The 15,943-nt window shown below is 58.5% G+C and overlaps 4 protein-coding genes and 1 non-coding gene across 5 annotated transcripts; 1 reads left to right on the top strand and 4 right to left on the bottom strand.

Moving 5' to 3' along the window:
* Window positions 1-220: 220 nt before the first annotated feature.
* B0T26DRAFT_t157 lies at window positions 221-294 on the bottom strand. The gene has a single exon. It is a non-coding gene; the product is annotated as a tRNA-Val (tRNA).
* A 324-nt stretch (window positions 295-618) lies between these two features.
* B0T26DRAFT_340058 (uncharacterized protein) lies at window positions 619-1,214 on the bottom strand. The gene is made up of 2 exons (XM_060434474.1): window positions 760-1,214; window positions 619-705 (listed from the first exon to the last, which is right to left on the bottom strand). Exon 1 carries the CDS (start codon window positions 1,117-1,119, stop codon window positions 775-777), a length of 345 nt encoding a protein of 114 aa, XP_060293885.1. The 5' UTR covers window positions 1,120-1,214; the 3' UTR covers window positions 619-705; window positions 760-774.
* Window positions 1,215-3,519: 2,305 nt separating this feature from the next.
* B0T26DRAFT_651761 (non-ribosomal peptide synthetase) lies at window positions 3,520-11,947 on the top strand (the record flags this gene model as incomplete). Its single annotated transcript, XM_060438304.1, has 3 exons — window positions 3,520-6,465; window positions 6,512-7,659; window positions 7,714-11,947. The coding sequence occupies 3 exons, from the start codon at window positions 3,520-3,522 to the stop codon at window positions 11,945-11,947; spliced, it is 8,328 nt and encodes a 2,775-aa protein (XP_060293884.1).
* Window positions 11,948-12,803: 856 nt separating this feature from the next.
* On the bottom strand, window positions 12,804-14,595 carry B0T26DRAFT_779899 (uncharacterized protein). Its single transcript, XM_060446676.1, has one exon. The coding sequence runs from the start codon at window positions 14,162-14,164 to the stop codon at window positions 12,824-12,826; it is 1,341 nt and encodes a 446-aa protein (XP_060293883.1). The 5' UTR covers window positions 14,165-14,595; the 3' UTR covers window positions 12,804-12,823.
* A 285-nt stretch (window positions 14,596-14,880) lies between these two features.
* On the bottom strand, window positions 14,881-15,508 carry B0T26DRAFT_872952 (phosphatidylethanolamine-binding protein; the record flags this gene model as incomplete). The annotated part of the gene is made up of 2 exons (XM_060447977.1): window positions 15,169-15,508; window positions 14,881-15,127 (listed from the first exon to the last, which is right to left on the bottom strand). The coding sequence occupies exons 1-2, from the start codon at window positions 15,453-15,455 to the stop codon at window positions 14,881-14,883; spliced, it is 534 nt and encodes a 177-aa protein (XP_060293882.1). The 5' UTR covers window positions 15,456-15,508.
* Between the last annotated feature and the right edge of the window lie 435 nt (window positions 15,509-15,943).

Genomic DNA, 15,943 nt, shown 5'->3' with positions numbered 1-15,943 from the left:
GTGTGAAGTTGAAGGTTTCCCTTTTAATCCTAGGTTGAGATTTGTTCTGAACAAAATTACTTATTAAAAAGAAACTAGAATGAGTCATTTCTCAGGAAGATATTTGCAGGCTGCCAAACCAGGCAAATAACGATGGCGAGAAAAAAAGCGACATAGTGGAGAACAAAGTGGCGGGACGGCAAAAAGAGATGTGGGAGTCGCCCAAAAACAGAAGCTCATTTGATCAGACCCGGGCTTGAACCGGAGACCTTCAGTGTGTTAGACTGACGTGATAACCAACTACACCATCCGACCAGTCAATGATAACCAGAACTGCTGCGGACGGTTATCAGGTGGAGAATTGAGGAATCGGTTACGGGGGTCGTGAAGGTCTGTGTGTGGGGTTTTGTCAGGGTCAGGCAAGGCCTGAAGCGCTTTGCTCGGCGCGCAGAATGTATTGGAGCCCGTGGAACGAGGTGGGGTTGAGGTGGCCGCGTCTCGGTTCCGGGGCAGTCCGCCGCTCGGCTCACCCCGCATTAGGCTAGGTACCGGAATCCACGTGCTGGAGCGCGCCGGCTGGCTGTCGGTCCCATGGCCTTGGGGGAGCGATGCAACATCGTACCTACCGCTGGCGGTTGAACAAACGCCGAGGCTGCTCGTTTGAGCGTGGCGAGGTGCTGTAGCCGTTCGACTCGAACATTTTGAGCTGAGAGGTGACGAAAACCTCTAGGCAGAAATCATCAACTCTCTCTCTACGAAAGAATGAATACAGAGTCTTACGCAAAAGGGTGCCGTTTAGAGAAGTGTTCCAGCTCGTGCATGAATTCGAACTTTCATCACACTCGGTGGTTTATGTAGGTAGTCGCCTTCCAAGTTGCAGGCATCGGGGGAATTGGACCACAAGGTTTCTAGGCGGCTTTCGGGCGGGCCTGGAGCGTCCCGGCGGCTCCATTTTTGGCCGGGCAGGTGACGACGCTCTGGTGGGGAGCCTGACAGTGGGGGCGCCGTTTTATCCGAATCGCAGTCCGCACCGCACTCGGTATACCGGGCGCTGACGCACCACAACAGACGACAAAACGACACGGATAATCGAGATCGACGAGTGATGCGGATTATTACCGGAGCAGGAAGTGGGAACATGCAAACCGGAAAGCCCGTCGGGCGGATGATGATGTGGCGGTACCGACGTCTTGGTGTAACGGTGGAATCTAGATGTCGTGGTGCCTGAAGGCCCGAGACCTGGGAACAATCCCGACATAACTGCCCTGAAATTGCGACCACGTTCCAGCAATCCACGGCACCTCACTCATCCCGCAGGACTGGAACGTAGGATGGGCGGGAGTTTTGGGACGAGAGATAAAAGGTCGAACAACGTCCTTCCTTTCTGGGCTACCAAAGCATTTGAAGCCTGGTCGCGCGCGAGATTTGCCATCATGGAAGTGCGGGGGCCACGGGGGGTTTTCCACAGAAGTCTGAAAATCCGCCGATCAACGAACGAGACAGTTGCGTAGAATGCCGCATTCACAGCGCGTAATCCACTAAAACACGAGCAAAAACATTGAGAGCAAGAGAGAAACGTCCGGAATCCATGCTTCGAAGTCGGAGCCGCTCATTTTCTTTGTCTGGCCCTCACCTCTCTAGTCCTCACCTCAATTGGAAGGGGAATCCAGATCGGCCGCTCACCCCTCGGGTCCGATCCTGGCGGGGATGACGGGGCGTGCAAGTGCCAAGCGGGGATTGCTCCTTTCCCCAGGCACGGCCCTCGGGAATTCCCTGGGAACCTGTAAACATTTTGTGGGATCCATTGGGTCGAAAATCGAAACTGCCGCCAGCCGCTGGACGCTAACGCCTGGCCGGGAATGGTCGAATTCTTTTTAAAGCTTATGGAGCTTGTACAAAAAGGGCTTTGTCAAAAAATGCGCAGCCCGGGCCCTCAGCCACCAAAGTGGAAATCTTCCTGCAGCAGCGTTCCCCACTCAGGTCCTCGCCCGCCCACACTATACAACCTCCTAGGGGCAGGAACGAGCCAGGCAGGCTTGGCACCGTGAAGTTGGCAGCTGCCTACAACGCAGCTTCCGTCCCCAACTCCAACTGAGTGGCTGCCCACACTCCACCAAGCAAAGCTTTCCATGTTGCGTTGCGCCTGCAGTCGCTCAAGTGGTCGGAAATTTAGCAGCTGCTCCTCGCTCGTCAGACCTCGAAGCTTGGCTTGCACTCAGCTCGCTGCCAGGGCGTGCTGCCGCAGCCATCTAGACTCAGTTCCTGCATCGCGCCGCCGCAGCATTGCCGCACCATCGCAGAGCGGACGGCCCCGGAACTGTAAGAATGGGTGTGCTCCGTACCGTGCAGTCCCTTCTTCGCCGTTGCCCCTGGGGTGGAGCAGCGGCAGTCCATGCCTCAGTTCCCTGCTAGGTAAGTTTCCCACTGCCAGTCTATCTCACACACGACGATACGATGGCGGTTGTTTATCTGCTGCGGCTGCGTTGCACTGGCAGTTACGTACGCAGTAGAGCCCGCGAGTCGAGGCTCGAGAGTGGCATCGGTTGGGGCGACCTGGTTGCTGCTAGCACGCTGGGCGCAAAGCAAGCCTGGTTCCATCCCGCGACGGTCCAACTGCCCTCCTTACCTTAGCTTATTAGCCCCCAGGCCGGGCTGCAAACTGCAAGCAAATCTCGACGCAACGAAAACCCGCTTGATCCTTTGCGGCCTGTCGTGCATGTCGCGCACCACACACTGGCATCCTTCGCAGCAAGCCTGGACAGCCTGTGATGAATGGCTGGCGGGCGGGCGGTGGTAGGCAGTGGTGGGTACCAACCTAGGTGCGCAGACTCTACGAGTACAACTGTGCAACAGAAAAGTCTAGCCTAGATCTGGCGATCAGCCAGAAAAGTCTCCTGCGGCTGCGCGGCAGAGCTCGGCCATGTGTGTGCCCTGATTGGCCGCGAGGCTTTGATGACGGGAGCTACGCAAGGCTCCCCGTCTTCCTGGCCTACTCGCCGTCACTGCGTGCACGCTCTCGTGTCGCTGTCCTGCCCTTTCGGCCCCTTGGGCAAGCTCACTCGTCGCCGGCTGCCAAGGCTCTCGGTGCGGCGCGGACGTCGAGTCCATCTGGTTCGCGCATCCGTCGGCCTGCAACCCTGCGGCCAGCACTTTCTGATACACACCACACTGGTGTTGGCTTGGTCGAGCTCTTCCACACGCGCTGCTCTCTCTTTTGTCCCTCTGGCCGCTGTTGTCCCTTCTGCTTTTCCTCTCCCACACCTCCCCCCTCTCTCGTTTTGCCCCCCCCTTATTCCCCTACGGACCCGTCCTGTACCCCCCCCTCCCCTCGAAACCCTGCACTCGCTCCCCATGGTCTTGCCACAGTGTTTTCGACCCGTGAACCTCGTGCCAACTGCCTGCTGTGCCATGCGGCCCAGCGCCTGAGAAGCTTCTCAGGCTGCCTTTCTTTTTCCATACCCATCAATCGTTTGCGTTTCATCCTTTCGTGCGTGTTTTGTGTGTTTGCGTGTGGTCCGCCTCCGACGCTGCCTAGTCAGCATGGACGCCGCCCCGAGGTTCGCCGCCCCGCGCATCGACGCTTCGACATCGTGGCTGCTTCTGGAGGATGAATCGATCGATAGCAGGTTCCTAGTCGCCATGGCCCAGGTACTCGACGTCGACCAGGGAAAAATACGCGTGCAAGAGTCGTTCAGGGAGTTGGGAGGCGACGAGAAGAGCGCTGCCGTGCTCCGGAAGGCCTGCATGGACATTGGTATTGACGTCAAGATACGCGACATTCTCCGCTGCTCGACCATCGCCGAGCTCCAGACCTGCATCTCGCCCTGTGCCCGTCAGTCACAGTACGCAGAGACGCTCGAGCCGGTCATGATTGCGCCCCTCGAGATTCACAAAGCCAGCCGCCTCTCCGCCCGATCCGAAGCCAAGGGGAGCCATTCGCGCAACTCGAGCCAGTCCAGCTCCGGCTCGCAGATCGTGCAGAGAACAGGTATCGAGCAGGCGCTCGGCACGCAGACGGCCGTCGACCGGATAGCCACCGTGCGCCCAAAGGCCGGCCTGCTCGAGGGCAAGCTGGTCGCCCTCCTCACCCTCTCGGGGGCCCTGCCGTCCGCCGAAGACAGCCCTCCCGCCATTAACCTCATCCCCCAGTCTCAGTCTCTCTTCGCCGGGACCCAGGTCGCCGTCCTCAAGCAGACCGCCGAGGCCGCCCTTCCGTCCGAAGCCGTGCCGGATATCTGGATCGTGCTGGACGTGATGCCCCTCACCGAGTCGGGCGAGGTCGACATCCGCCGTCTTCGCACGTGGGCCCAGAACATCAACGAGGACATCTACCAACAAGCCACTGGCCTGGGCAGCCACGAGACGCTTGAGCTGCCCCAGACGGCGATGGAGAAGTCGCTGCAGATACTGGTAAGCAAGGTCTTGGATGCCCCCCCGGGTCAGATCGGCGTCAACTTCACCTTCTGCCAACTCGGCGGGGACGAGATGACGGCCATCGAATTGGTAGCGCGCTGCAAGCACGAATCCATCTACCTGAGTGCTGCCGAGGTGCTCGGGTCGACTACATTATCCGAGCTCGCCGTGCTTGCGGCATCGCGAGGTGCCATGTCCCAAAAGTGGGACGAGGAGACGTTGGACTCCTTCGACCTGTCCCCGATGCAGCATCTCTACTTCAAGACGGCCATGGGGGGTGACCTCGACCTCAGGACGGGTGGTGAGGGGAGCTATCGCTTTAACCAGAGCCTGCTCCTTCGCTTTAAGAAGTCCTTCACCTTTGAGAGCATTACCGCCGCGATAGAAGCCGTCGTCGGTCACCACCCCATGCTACGGTCACGTTTCAGTCGCGGCATGGCTGGGTGGTCCCAGAGGATACTGCCAGAGGTGGCGGGCTCCTATTCCCTCTGCCACAGCGCGATAAGGTCTGACCGGGAACTGGAAGATATTCTCGAGAAGACGCAATACTCGATCGACATTGAGAGCGGCCCCGTGTTTGCTGTCGACTACCTCACCACCCACGACGGCCAGCAGATGGTCTATCTTGCGGCACACCACCTCGCAGTCGACCTTCCCTCGTGGCGCATCGTCATCCACGACCTCGACGAAATGTTGGAGAACGGGAACTTGCTGTCGCAGAGGTCCATGCCTTTCCACAACTGGGTAGATGTCCAGAAAGCCGACGCGCAAGGGCGGGAGCCGCAAGATCTCCTGCCATTTCCCGTCCAGCCGGGCGACTATGCCTACTGGGGCCTGCAAGGGGCCCCAAACACCTATGGCGATGCTCTCGAGGTCAGCTTCTCGCTGAGCCACGAGCTTACCTCGATATTACAGACGTCATGCAACCTGGTCTTCAGGACCGACTGCGTGGATATCTATCTTGCCGCCCTCATGCTGTCTTTCGCCCAAACATTTCACGACCGATCAGTCCCAGTCGTGTGGAACCAGGAGCACGGGAGAGAGCCTTGGAATACCGACATTGATATCTCAGAGACTGTCGGGTGGTTTACGTCGTTATGTCCGATAAACCAAAAGGTCGACACGTCGGATGACCTCATCGCCGTCCTCCGGCGGCTCAAGGATATACGGCGGTCGATTCCGACGAGGGGCGCCCAATATTTTGCTTCTAGATTCTACGACTACGAAAAAGCAGACCTTTCACATGACTGGCCCTTCGAGATCATCTTCAGCTACGCGGGCTCTTTACAACACCTGGAGCGCGACAATGGGGTCATGGAGCAGTTTCCAATTCCGGGCCGGACGCTCGCCTCGCCGACGTCGGATATCGGACCGAATGTCGGCCGCATTGCCCTGTTCGAAGTCAGCGCGATGATCGACCAGGGAGCCGCCAAGGTCAAGTTTTTGTACAGCCGCTTCTCGAAAGACCAGAGTCGCATCTCGCAGTGGATACAGAACTACGAGCACTTGCTGCTCGAGGCTATCGGGCGGTTAAGATACCACCAACATGAGATCACGCTCTCCGATGTTCCGCACCTCGACGTCACCTACGAAAGCCTGGCAAAGTTCCACAGGAAGGAGCGGCTCGCGGCTCTGAATCTGACTTGCGTCCGAGAGCTCGAAACCATATACCCAGTGACCGCAGTGCAGCAAAGCATACTGATCAGCCAGGCGCAGCGGCCCGACGCGTGCTATCTGCACGCCATCTACGAGTTTGCTGCTCCCAATGGCGGATCCATTGACCACTCCAAGATCTGCACCGCATGGGAGCAGGTCACGATGCGACATGCGGCGCTGAGAACCGTCTTCACCGAGAGCATCAGCGAGACCGGCCTTTGGGACAAGATCATCCTCCATCGCACCTCTCCCGAGATGCTTTTTATCGACACAGCGCCTTCAGAGGACCCCGTGTACGAACTCAGCAACCTCGTCAAATTGAGGCCGACAGACAAAAAGCCGCTTCACAGGCTCACCGTCTGCAAGGCTCCGTCCAGGACCTTTGTGAAGTTGGATATTAGCACTGCGCTCTGCGATGTAAGCTTGCCTACTCTTGTCCATGTCTGATGCTAACAAGTTACAGTCTATAAGCATACACATACTCCTCCACGACCTGAGACGAGCCTACGCCACTGAGCGCGCGCTTTCGGATCCCGCCCAGTTTTCCTATCCTTCATATCTCGATTTCCTGAAGGGAGTTCGTCAAGAGTCGAGTCTTGGCTACTGGCGCGAGAGACTTGCCAAAGTTTCGCCCTGTTTGTTTCCCCGGCTTAGCATGGCGCCAGAGGAGCACAAGTTTACCAACGCCAACCTCGATCTCGAGATTGCTGCCACGGAACTGGCCGCGTTCACCCGGTCTCACAAGATCACGGTCGGAGCAGTCCTCCGCCTTGCGTGGGGCCTTGTGTTGCGCTGCTTTGCCGGATCAAATACAGTGTGCTTTGGCTACCAGACACTGGGACGCGATGACTCGGTCGAGGGGATGCGCCACGCCGTCGGCTCGTTTGCAAACACGGTTCCGTGCAACTACGAGCTTTCGTCGTATACCCCGTTGAACCTCGCACTCCAGCTGGTCGAGGACCAGATGGCGACTAGCCTGCCCCACCAGCATTTCACCATGGCCGAGCTCCAGCACGCAATGGGCATGAGGGGTGGCGACCGTCTGTTCAACTCGTGCTTGACGTTCACGGAAGAGCCAGCGGGGCTGAACAGCAAGTTCACCACGAGATCGAGCTTCGAGCTGAAGCCTGTGTCGCTGCAGCAGACATTTGACGCGGATGTCGTTGTCAACACGCGCTTCTCTGGCGGCAATTTGGTCGTGGATATGGGACAGCGAGTAATGGCCCCAGAGCAGTCGCTCAACGTGGCAAATACGTTTGGACGAGCCATCCGTGCGGTTCTCACCATGCACAACACGTCTATCGGGTTGGTTGATCTCTGCAGCGACCGGGACTATGCTCAGATTTTGGCCTGGGACTCCCAGACGCCGGCAGCCGCCGAGAGCCAGGCCCAGAACCTGATTCACGAGCTCATCTCAAATCAGGCTTCCCTGCAGCCGACCGCACAGGCTATTTGCTCCTGGGACGGTAATCTGAGCTACGAGCAGCTCGAGGAAGAGGCGACGAAGCTGGCGCACCATCTCGTGGACGCTGGCGTTGGGCCGCATTCCGTGGTTCCAGTGGTGATGGAGAAGTCCCGGCTTTCCCCGGTGGCTATGCTGGCCGTTCTAAAGTAAGCCGCTCTTTCGTTCTTGCTATGATTCCCCTAATGCTCATACGTTGTTAGATCCGGCGCGGCCTTTGTCCCCATCGACGCTCTGGAGCTCAGCATGATCCAACCCATCTTCGAGCGCCTCAATTCGAGAGTCGCCATTGCCTCGGAACACGCGGCCCCGGTCCTCGGAAATCTCTTTGAGAAGGTCGTAACGCTGACCGACGAGTTGATGAACGGGCTTCCGCGCAGTCAGGGGTCTTTGACCTCGATGGCGGCGCCAGCGGACCCCGCCTGCATCCTTTTTGTTCCGACGTCGTCTAGCGAGGCTCGGGGCATGTCCTTTAGCCACGCGGCACTATCGACGGCACTGTCGGGGCAAGGACCCGCAGCCCGCATAACTTCCCTCAGTCGTGTCATGCAACTGTCCTCGTTTAACGTCGACATATGTATTACCGAGATATTTACTACTCTTGTTTGTGGCGGGTGTGTCTGCATCCCGTTGCCTACGGAGAAGCTGCATGACTTTGCTGCCGCCGTGAACCGCATGCAGGTTAACTGGACGTACATGACTCCCCTCCTGTCGAGGAAGCTGGAGCCGTCCAATTTGCCGTCTCTCAAAGTTGTTTGCTTCCGGACTCGAAGTCTTGACGATGACACATATGCTCCCTGGCACGGCAAAGTCAATGTCATTCTGGCCTACGGGCCGCAGGATGTCTGTCCCCTAGGCATATCCTTCCTCGAGGCTCTGGGCACGTATCACTTGCGAAGTATTGGTCGGCCCTTCTCTGGAAATCTGCTGATTGTCAACCCGGAGGACCACAAGAAACGTGTACCCACCGGCGCGGTTGGTGAGCTCGTGGTGGAAGGCCCGACTCTGGGATGTGCTTACCCCAACAGAGAGTCGACGATGCTGCCGATGACACCACTGGCGGCCACGCCCGGCCGCAAGGCTCGATACTTCAAGACGGGCCACCGTGCGAGGTATACCGAGGGCGGGCTGATGGAGTTCATTTCCAGCAAACGAGAAGATACCGAGATCGACGGCAAGCTGGTGAACACGACCGAGATCGAGCAGTATCTCCGGCGCTGCCTCGGCCAGGGAGTCGACGTGATTGTCGACGCGATGACGTTTCGGGGGACCAAGGCTGATGCCGTGCTTGCTGCCTTTATCGAACTCGGTGATAGTCTTTTCGACGGCGAAGAAAACCTCGCATCGTTGAGTCCTGCGACAAAAGAGCAGGCTGCTATGGCGAAGCAGCTTGTCGAAGTGGGGCTGAAGAACGCCGTCGCGCCGTCAATGATTCCGTCAATCTTCATCCCCGTCAAGCATCTCCCCATCACGCCGTCTCTCAAGGTCAACCGGCGGCGCCTGCAGAAGATGATAAACGGCATGTCGAAAGAGCAGCTACTGTCCCTGTCCGCGGTGCCAAACACAAACGAGGCCAAGTTCAACGCCCTCAAGCCCTTGCCTCTGACGCACAACGAAGAGCGCATGAGGGCCGTCTGGGCCAGAGTTCTGGGCGTCGAAGAAGCCAAGATCGGAGCGCTCGACCCCTTTTTTGGTGCTGGCGGCGACGAGATCCTCGCGGCCCAGCTGATTGCCGCCTGCCGCCAAGACGGAATCACCGTGTCTATCGCCGACGTGCTGCGCAACGCGAGCCTAACCGAGCTCTGCAGGGCGATGATGACTATCGAGTCCCCACAGGTGGTGCAGGACTCGTCCCCGATTCCTGTCACACCACCGCCGGTCCCCCCGAATAATAATGCCGTCACGTTCATCGAGAAGGTCATCGCTCCCAAGATCGGGGTCGACGGGAGCGTGATCAAGGACGTTGCCGAGGCGTCTTCCGTGCAGATCAGATACATCGAGACTGGCATGCTTCGGGGGCGTGCCAACATTAACTACCTCGTCTTCAACTTTTCTGGAGCTGTCGATGCGAAGAAGCTCGAGGACGCGTGCGTCAACCTCGTTGCAATCCACCCGATCCTGCGCACTGTGTTTGTCCCGTACAACCGCCGAGTCTACCAGGCCGTCCTCGCGTCCCCCGACATCGAGTTCCGCCGCGATACCTGCCCGTCGTGGCGCCTCACGGGCGTGATGGATAAGACGATCCGGAAAGACCAGCTGTCCCCAGTCGCATTCTGCTCGCCCATGACCAAGTTCATGTTCCTCGACGGCACCAAGCAGTCGATCCTGGTCATGCGGCTGACCAAGGCCCAATACGACGACCTCTCGATCGCGCTCTTGGTCAAGGACCTCAAGCGGTTGTACGACGGGTCTCAGAACCCGCCCCGAAGGCCAACCTACTGCGACTTTATACGGTCGTCGCAAATGGTAAACGCGCAAGGGGCAGAGGAGCACTGGCGGGCGCTGCTTGACGGCGCCGCCATGACGCAGGTTGTCGCACATACTCACCCGTACCAGCTGTCGACAAACATCAAGACGATCCGACACTCGATGAACATTGGCTCGCTGTCTAGCCTCGGCATCTCGTTCGAGACGGTCCTGAAGGGCGCCTGGGCAATGGTTCTCGCGGCTCTGTCTGCCTCTCCCGATGTCGTCTTTGGCGAGCTCATCGACGGCCGTCACGTCAGGTTGTTGGGCGGCCACCCGGTTGCCGGGGTCATGGGGCCGACTGTCAACGCGATCCCCGTCCGCGTGCAGTTCCCCCAAGAGCACGCACTCACCCCGTTGGCCCTGCTCCAGCATGTACACGCCCAGCGCATATCGGGCATCCCGTACGAGAATCTCGGGACGCTCAGCATCGTAGAGAAGTGCACGCCGTGGCCGTACTGGACTCGGTTCAGCACGCTCGTGCAGCACCAATACGAAGACACGGCTGTCAACCCCAACGAGCCCAAGCCGTTTCATCTCGGCGCCGCTTCGTGCAAGTTTACCGTCGTCGAGTCCAAGGCCCAGGACGTCCCCGACTTGTTCGTCAGGTCGATTGTGCGCGGCGCGGGCCGAGTAGAGCTCTCGATCACGTTCTGCGCGGACCGTATCCCCGAGCCGTTTGCCGAGCACGCGCTTCGCAACCTGCACACGACCGTCAGCCTGCTCACTAGCGTCAGCATCATGCAGCAAATCATCCCAAACGGCTTCCAGTATCGGACCATGCAGAAGAGAATTCCCATCGCTCTAAATGCGGCGCTAGCATCGCCCGGCATGATCTCGGGAGAGGAAGCCGTCAACTTCCTCTCGGCGGACCAAGCCAAGGCCATCCAGTCCCTCATCTCGCAGACGTGGACGCCGATCCTCAACCCTCGAACCTTGGGCGTGCCGGAAGCCCAGGTCCACAACGCGGCCTTCTTCGACCTCTGGGGGAGTCTCATTCCCGCCGCCCAGCTGACGGCCCAGCTCAACCGCGAGCTGCCCAGGATCAACCTCGCGGGCATCGACGGAGGGAGCCTGAAGCTCACAATGGAGGAGATTGTGGACAACCCGACCATGCTCAAGCAGTTCGAGCTGATTGCCTCCAAGATCAAGGCCCAGACGACCCAGGCTGCAAAGGGTAAGGAAAGGGAGAAGGAGGGGGAGAGGGAGAAGGCAGATGCGAGAGCCCAGGCGCAGATGCACCGTAGAAAGCCGAGCATAAACGTGTCGGTGTCCCCGGCCGCCATCGGAAGCCGCATCCGCCGGTTCGCCAGCACCGTCGGCCGATCTGACGGGCCCGGATCGCGGCGGACCGGGTTGGCGCCCATGTCGTCAATCCCCTCGACGACGCCTGTCGCCATCGGTATCGCATCGGCCATGGTGGCCGAGATGGTGAACCCCCTGTCTCCCAAGATCATCACCGCCAACATCAGCGCCGGTATGAGCGCCAGCCTCAACACCATTGCGGCCAACAGCAACCGGGCCGGCGTGCCCAACAGCTCCAACAACGGTATCGACTTTGGCGTCCGGAGCAATGCGAGTCCGATCCCTCGCGAGCCGCCGCAGCTGCCGCACCTGCCAGCCTTCAAGGGCATCGCCGAGGAGGAGTCGGACATGCTGAGCGTGGTGGCACTGATGGTGCGCGAAACGAGCTCGCGCGGCGCTACGAGCTCGGCCGACAGCCTGACCGACGGCAGCAGCGCCTGCAGCAACCACAGCGGCGACGACGAGACGGACCCTGTCGCGCCCCTCCCGGGCAGCCCCGTCATCCGGGAGGAGGAGGACCTCGTCAGCCCTATGACGGCCGTCAGCCCCAAGAACAACGGCACCCGCTTCTTCGACAAGAACGGGTCCGACTCGCCAAAGAAGTCGCTCAAAAAAGAACGGAATAGTGTTTTTAGTAAGACGGGCATGTCCCCGATTGTTGGATAAAATCTTCTCTTCGTGTTTCTCTATTTTACGGCATTTTTGTTTTTGTTTTTGGAAAGCGAGGAAAGGCAACCATGATATCCCCCTCACGCATACACGCAGGCATGATGTACTGGCGGAAGCGGGCACTTTTTTTTTTTTTGCTTCTGCGACGTTTTGCTACTACTTTTCCGTCTCATATATCCTCTTCTGTCCTATATTGACTATTTTTTTTCTCTTTGGTTGGCTTTTTCGTACTTTCATTGTGTCTGGGGATACCCAGGAACCTGAAATCATCTGCGTTGGCGTTTCGAAGCAAAGAGAAGCCGGGAAGCGGGCCGGCGCACTGGCGTTGAAGTCTTTTTTGTGTTTTCTTTTTGCGACTGCAGGCTGTCTCCGTGACTTGTGGTCAGCGAGCAGGCAGGTAGGCAGCCAGCCAGCCTGAAAGATGACGGCTACTTATTCTTGTTTATTGCTGTCTTGGCACGATTATATCTAAGTTTAACTTGAAGTAGTTGTTGGGATGGCGCTGTGCGGGTGGCCTGTGGGCTGAAGGAGGGGGATATTCCCGTTGGCAGGGTTAATCGAATACAATCAATATCACGTCTACCGTTGTCCATGTCTCTTTCCTTTATTGTGTCATTATTAAAATGTGTCCTTTTTCCGTCTTTGTTGTATGCTGGTTATGTCTTTGTATATGGAGTATTACCTTGGATTCCTTTGGTTTACCGTGGAGCCTTCAAAGTAGACGTAAATTACTAGTGTACAAATTTCTCAAGACTTTACAAAGTGGAAATGGTTTAGAGTATCAAGAGACAATAGTGCTAGATATCACGGGGAATAGGACGTTATCTCAGTAAATGAAGCAAATATTTATATTCCATATCAATTAATAACGTATTACAGGTAGCTATCCGCAAATTGCATCGCCTTTTTGGTTCCAGACGATGCATACCAGCGTTGATAATTTGCTCGCACCATATTGTCAGTCTCGCGCAGAGTCCCTAGGTAGTCATAAATGAGCTCTGCCACATCCAACAGCTCCTGAGTATCCTGCTTGACCTGGGGCAGCATGTCGGGCCCGACGGCTAGCATGGACCGGGATAGGATAGGGAAACAACCAGGGTTCTGCTCTTCCTGGAGCAGCTCCGACGACTGTGCCAGGCTCAGCGCGAAGTCGATCCCATCGGTGCACACGTACCCGAGCAACTCCATCAGATGCAGCACGCCCGCCGGGCAAATTACGGCCCGCAGCGCCCACCGCGCCGCCTGCCCCGGGCCCTCTAGGAACTCCCGCATGCGGTGCATCTCGAACATGGCCCCGTCCGCCACCGCCTTCACGTCGGCCGCCATCGCCAGCAACCCCAGCGCCACCTCGGCGCTCGCGCTGCGCAGCGCCGCCTGGTGCCGCGCCAGCTCCAGCCGCACCTCCTCGATGCGCCACACGGGCCCGCCGGGCGACACCAAGCCCGCCGCGTAGTCGTTGGCGTGCACCGCCGGCGTGCCCAGCCGCAGCGCCCTGGCGCGCAGCTCGGCCAGCCTGGCCACGAAGCCGCGCGCCCCGCGGTCCATGCCGGCCAGCTCGAAGCCTACCTGCACCAGCTGCAAGTACGCGGCGTCAGCGGCCTCGCGGTCGCGCGCGCTCAGCCCGTCGCCGTCCTGCTTGGCCCGCTGCGGCGGGTACCGCGCCAGCCACGTGCGCATGGTGTTGGCGACGTTGCAGACGATGGCGATGAACTGCATCTGTGACCCGTCGGCCGGCAGCACCGCCGCGTGCGGCAGGCACGGGCACACGGCGATGCCATTGCCGTGCTGCGGCCCGCACGCGTCGCACCCCGCGCTCGTGTTCTGCTTGGGTACGGCGCGCTTCGGCACCTGCACGTACGCGTGGCTGGTCGAGATGGCGCGGCCGGCGGTCGACCTGTAGTCCAGCTCGTCGCTGGCGACGAGGTGGACTCGCGTCATGGGCTTGGCGAAGCCGACCTTTTTGATTCTGCCGCCGTGGGCAGCGCGCGGCGACGGCTTAGGTTTTGCTGTTGAGAGGATGTTCGCCTGGCCGGGGTACTTGCTGATGACGGTGTTCCAGTATGTCTTGACGTCAAGGGCGATCAGCTCGCCCTTTTCCGAGTCGAGGCTGTCTTGGCCCGGACCGTCGCCGACGCCGAGCTTGCCGAGAACTGATTTTATCACGGCGTCAGTGAGCTGCTGGTTCGAGACGGCGGCTTGTTGTGCTGCTGCCATGGTTGCCTTGGCTAATTAGGCTGTCCTGCTGCGTGTGAGTGAGTGAGTGAGCGAGTGAGTGAGCGAGTGAGTGTTTGAATGGATTGTATCTGGTGCCCCGTTTGGAATGGGCGAGAATATGTGGAAAAATTTCAATCGATAGGGGGGACTGGAACATGACTGTCTTGAGTCAGAGGCTCCTGTGAATTTATTGTAATGTCTGCAGCCGTAGAGAGACTGCACAGGGTCATTGTTTTCGGGAACAAAAGGACTCGACTTCCGATTTTAGTCGAGGGTTCTTTGACAGGAACAAAGACACCTTGTTGGAGTAGAATAGTCTGAAAATAGCAATGGAAGTGGAGCCGATGTTGAACGGAACAGAGCCACTTGCCGAATGAGCGTCTAGTTATCTTGGACAGCCTATTTCGATCTCGAAGTCAGTCTCTCAGTTGAGCCCCTCATTTTTGCGCAAGACCTGTCGCTGGCCTGGATTACTTCATGCCATGAGCGGAATTATGTTGCAAATTTGGAAACTGTGAATACCAAGTGAGAGACTGCCCAAGAGGGCTGAACGATGTTGAAGAGAAACCAGGTATACTGCCGCTTCCATCCCACAATCTCGTCTTTGGTCAATTAGCTGAAAGAAATAATTATCTAGGTATCCACACAAGCTGTCGTCTGAACCCAACCAAAACTTCGAAATCCCAAACACCAACACTCCCATCCCCTAACCTCCCCTAACCCTTGGTAGTGAAGAAGGTGCCAGCCAAAAGCTCGCCGACACCAAGCTTCTTCTCAGCAGCCTCCTCGTCCCACCGCACGCGCGGCCACAGGCCCGTGCCGTTGATGCCGAGCAGGCTCTTGACCTTTGCCGCGTCCAAGCCGTCGGGCTGCGCAAATAGCAGAAACACATATCTGTGCGGACCACTGATGCTGGGCGGGCCGGGGCCGACCCATGGCATGGCGTTCCACGCGCCGTCGGGGCTGGCCGCGTCGAGCGCGACAAAGCCGTCGGCATCGGGCACGACGCCGCGACCAGGTCGGCGTCGATGCCGTGCAGCACCGGCGCCAGCACCGCGAACGACACGAACGGCGCGTCGAGGTCCAGCGAGATGGCAAGGTACTTTGTCGCCGGTGGTTTGCTGCCCAGTGCCGATGCGGCGACGGCGAGCGTCGGCGCCGGCGCGCCCGCCTCCTTGCTGATGCTGCTGCCGGCCCGCGTCACTGCTGTGTCCGGGAATAGGATGCGCAGCGTCGGAGATGTGCCCGCCTCGGCTAGGACCTGCGCTACGCTGGGTCCTTCCTTGCCCATCTTGGTTGTCTTTGTGGCTTTCTAGTGATGGTGACGGTGACGGTGACGGTGACGGTGAGCTCGGCCGGCCCGGTAATAAGACGGGGATAAGTTTGGCGATGGCCAAGATACGGACGGACAAAGCAACACTGACCAGGTAGGCAGTTGACAAAGATGCAGACCCAGGCGGCTTGAGAGGACTTGGCAGGCGTTGGATTTCTCGGCGAAGTTGACCGTGTTTCTGAGGGTTCGAACACTTTTTCTTCAACCCGGTCCCAGAGCAGTACGGATATTAAAGACCATCTCTCCGGGGAATGTGGCGGGAGAACTGCGGATATAGCGCCCTGCTATTTGTTGATCGGCGCCGAGCTCGGCAGTGACGTGACTGGCCGCTGGCGGGCGGCGATTAAGCTTCCTTAACTCCAGCGGGCCCCTTGTCGCCTCAGCCTTGATTGTTTGGCAACTGCTGCCATTGATCGAGAAGCAAATTATATAATTGCCAAGTATTT

The sequence above is a fragment of the Lasiosphaeria miniovina genome (genome assembly GCF_030549165.1).
Source record: "Lasiosphaeria miniovina strain SMH2392-1A chromosome Unknown B0T26scaffold_5, whole genome shotgun sequence".
Classification (NCBI taxonomy): Eukaryota; Fungi; Ascomycota; class Sordariomycetes; order Sordariales; family Lasiosphaeriaceae; genus Lasiosphaeria; species Lasiosphaeria miniovina.
The sequence above is the reverse complement of the archived record's forward strand: the minus strand, read 5'-3'. Positions and strand labels throughout refer to the sequence as shown.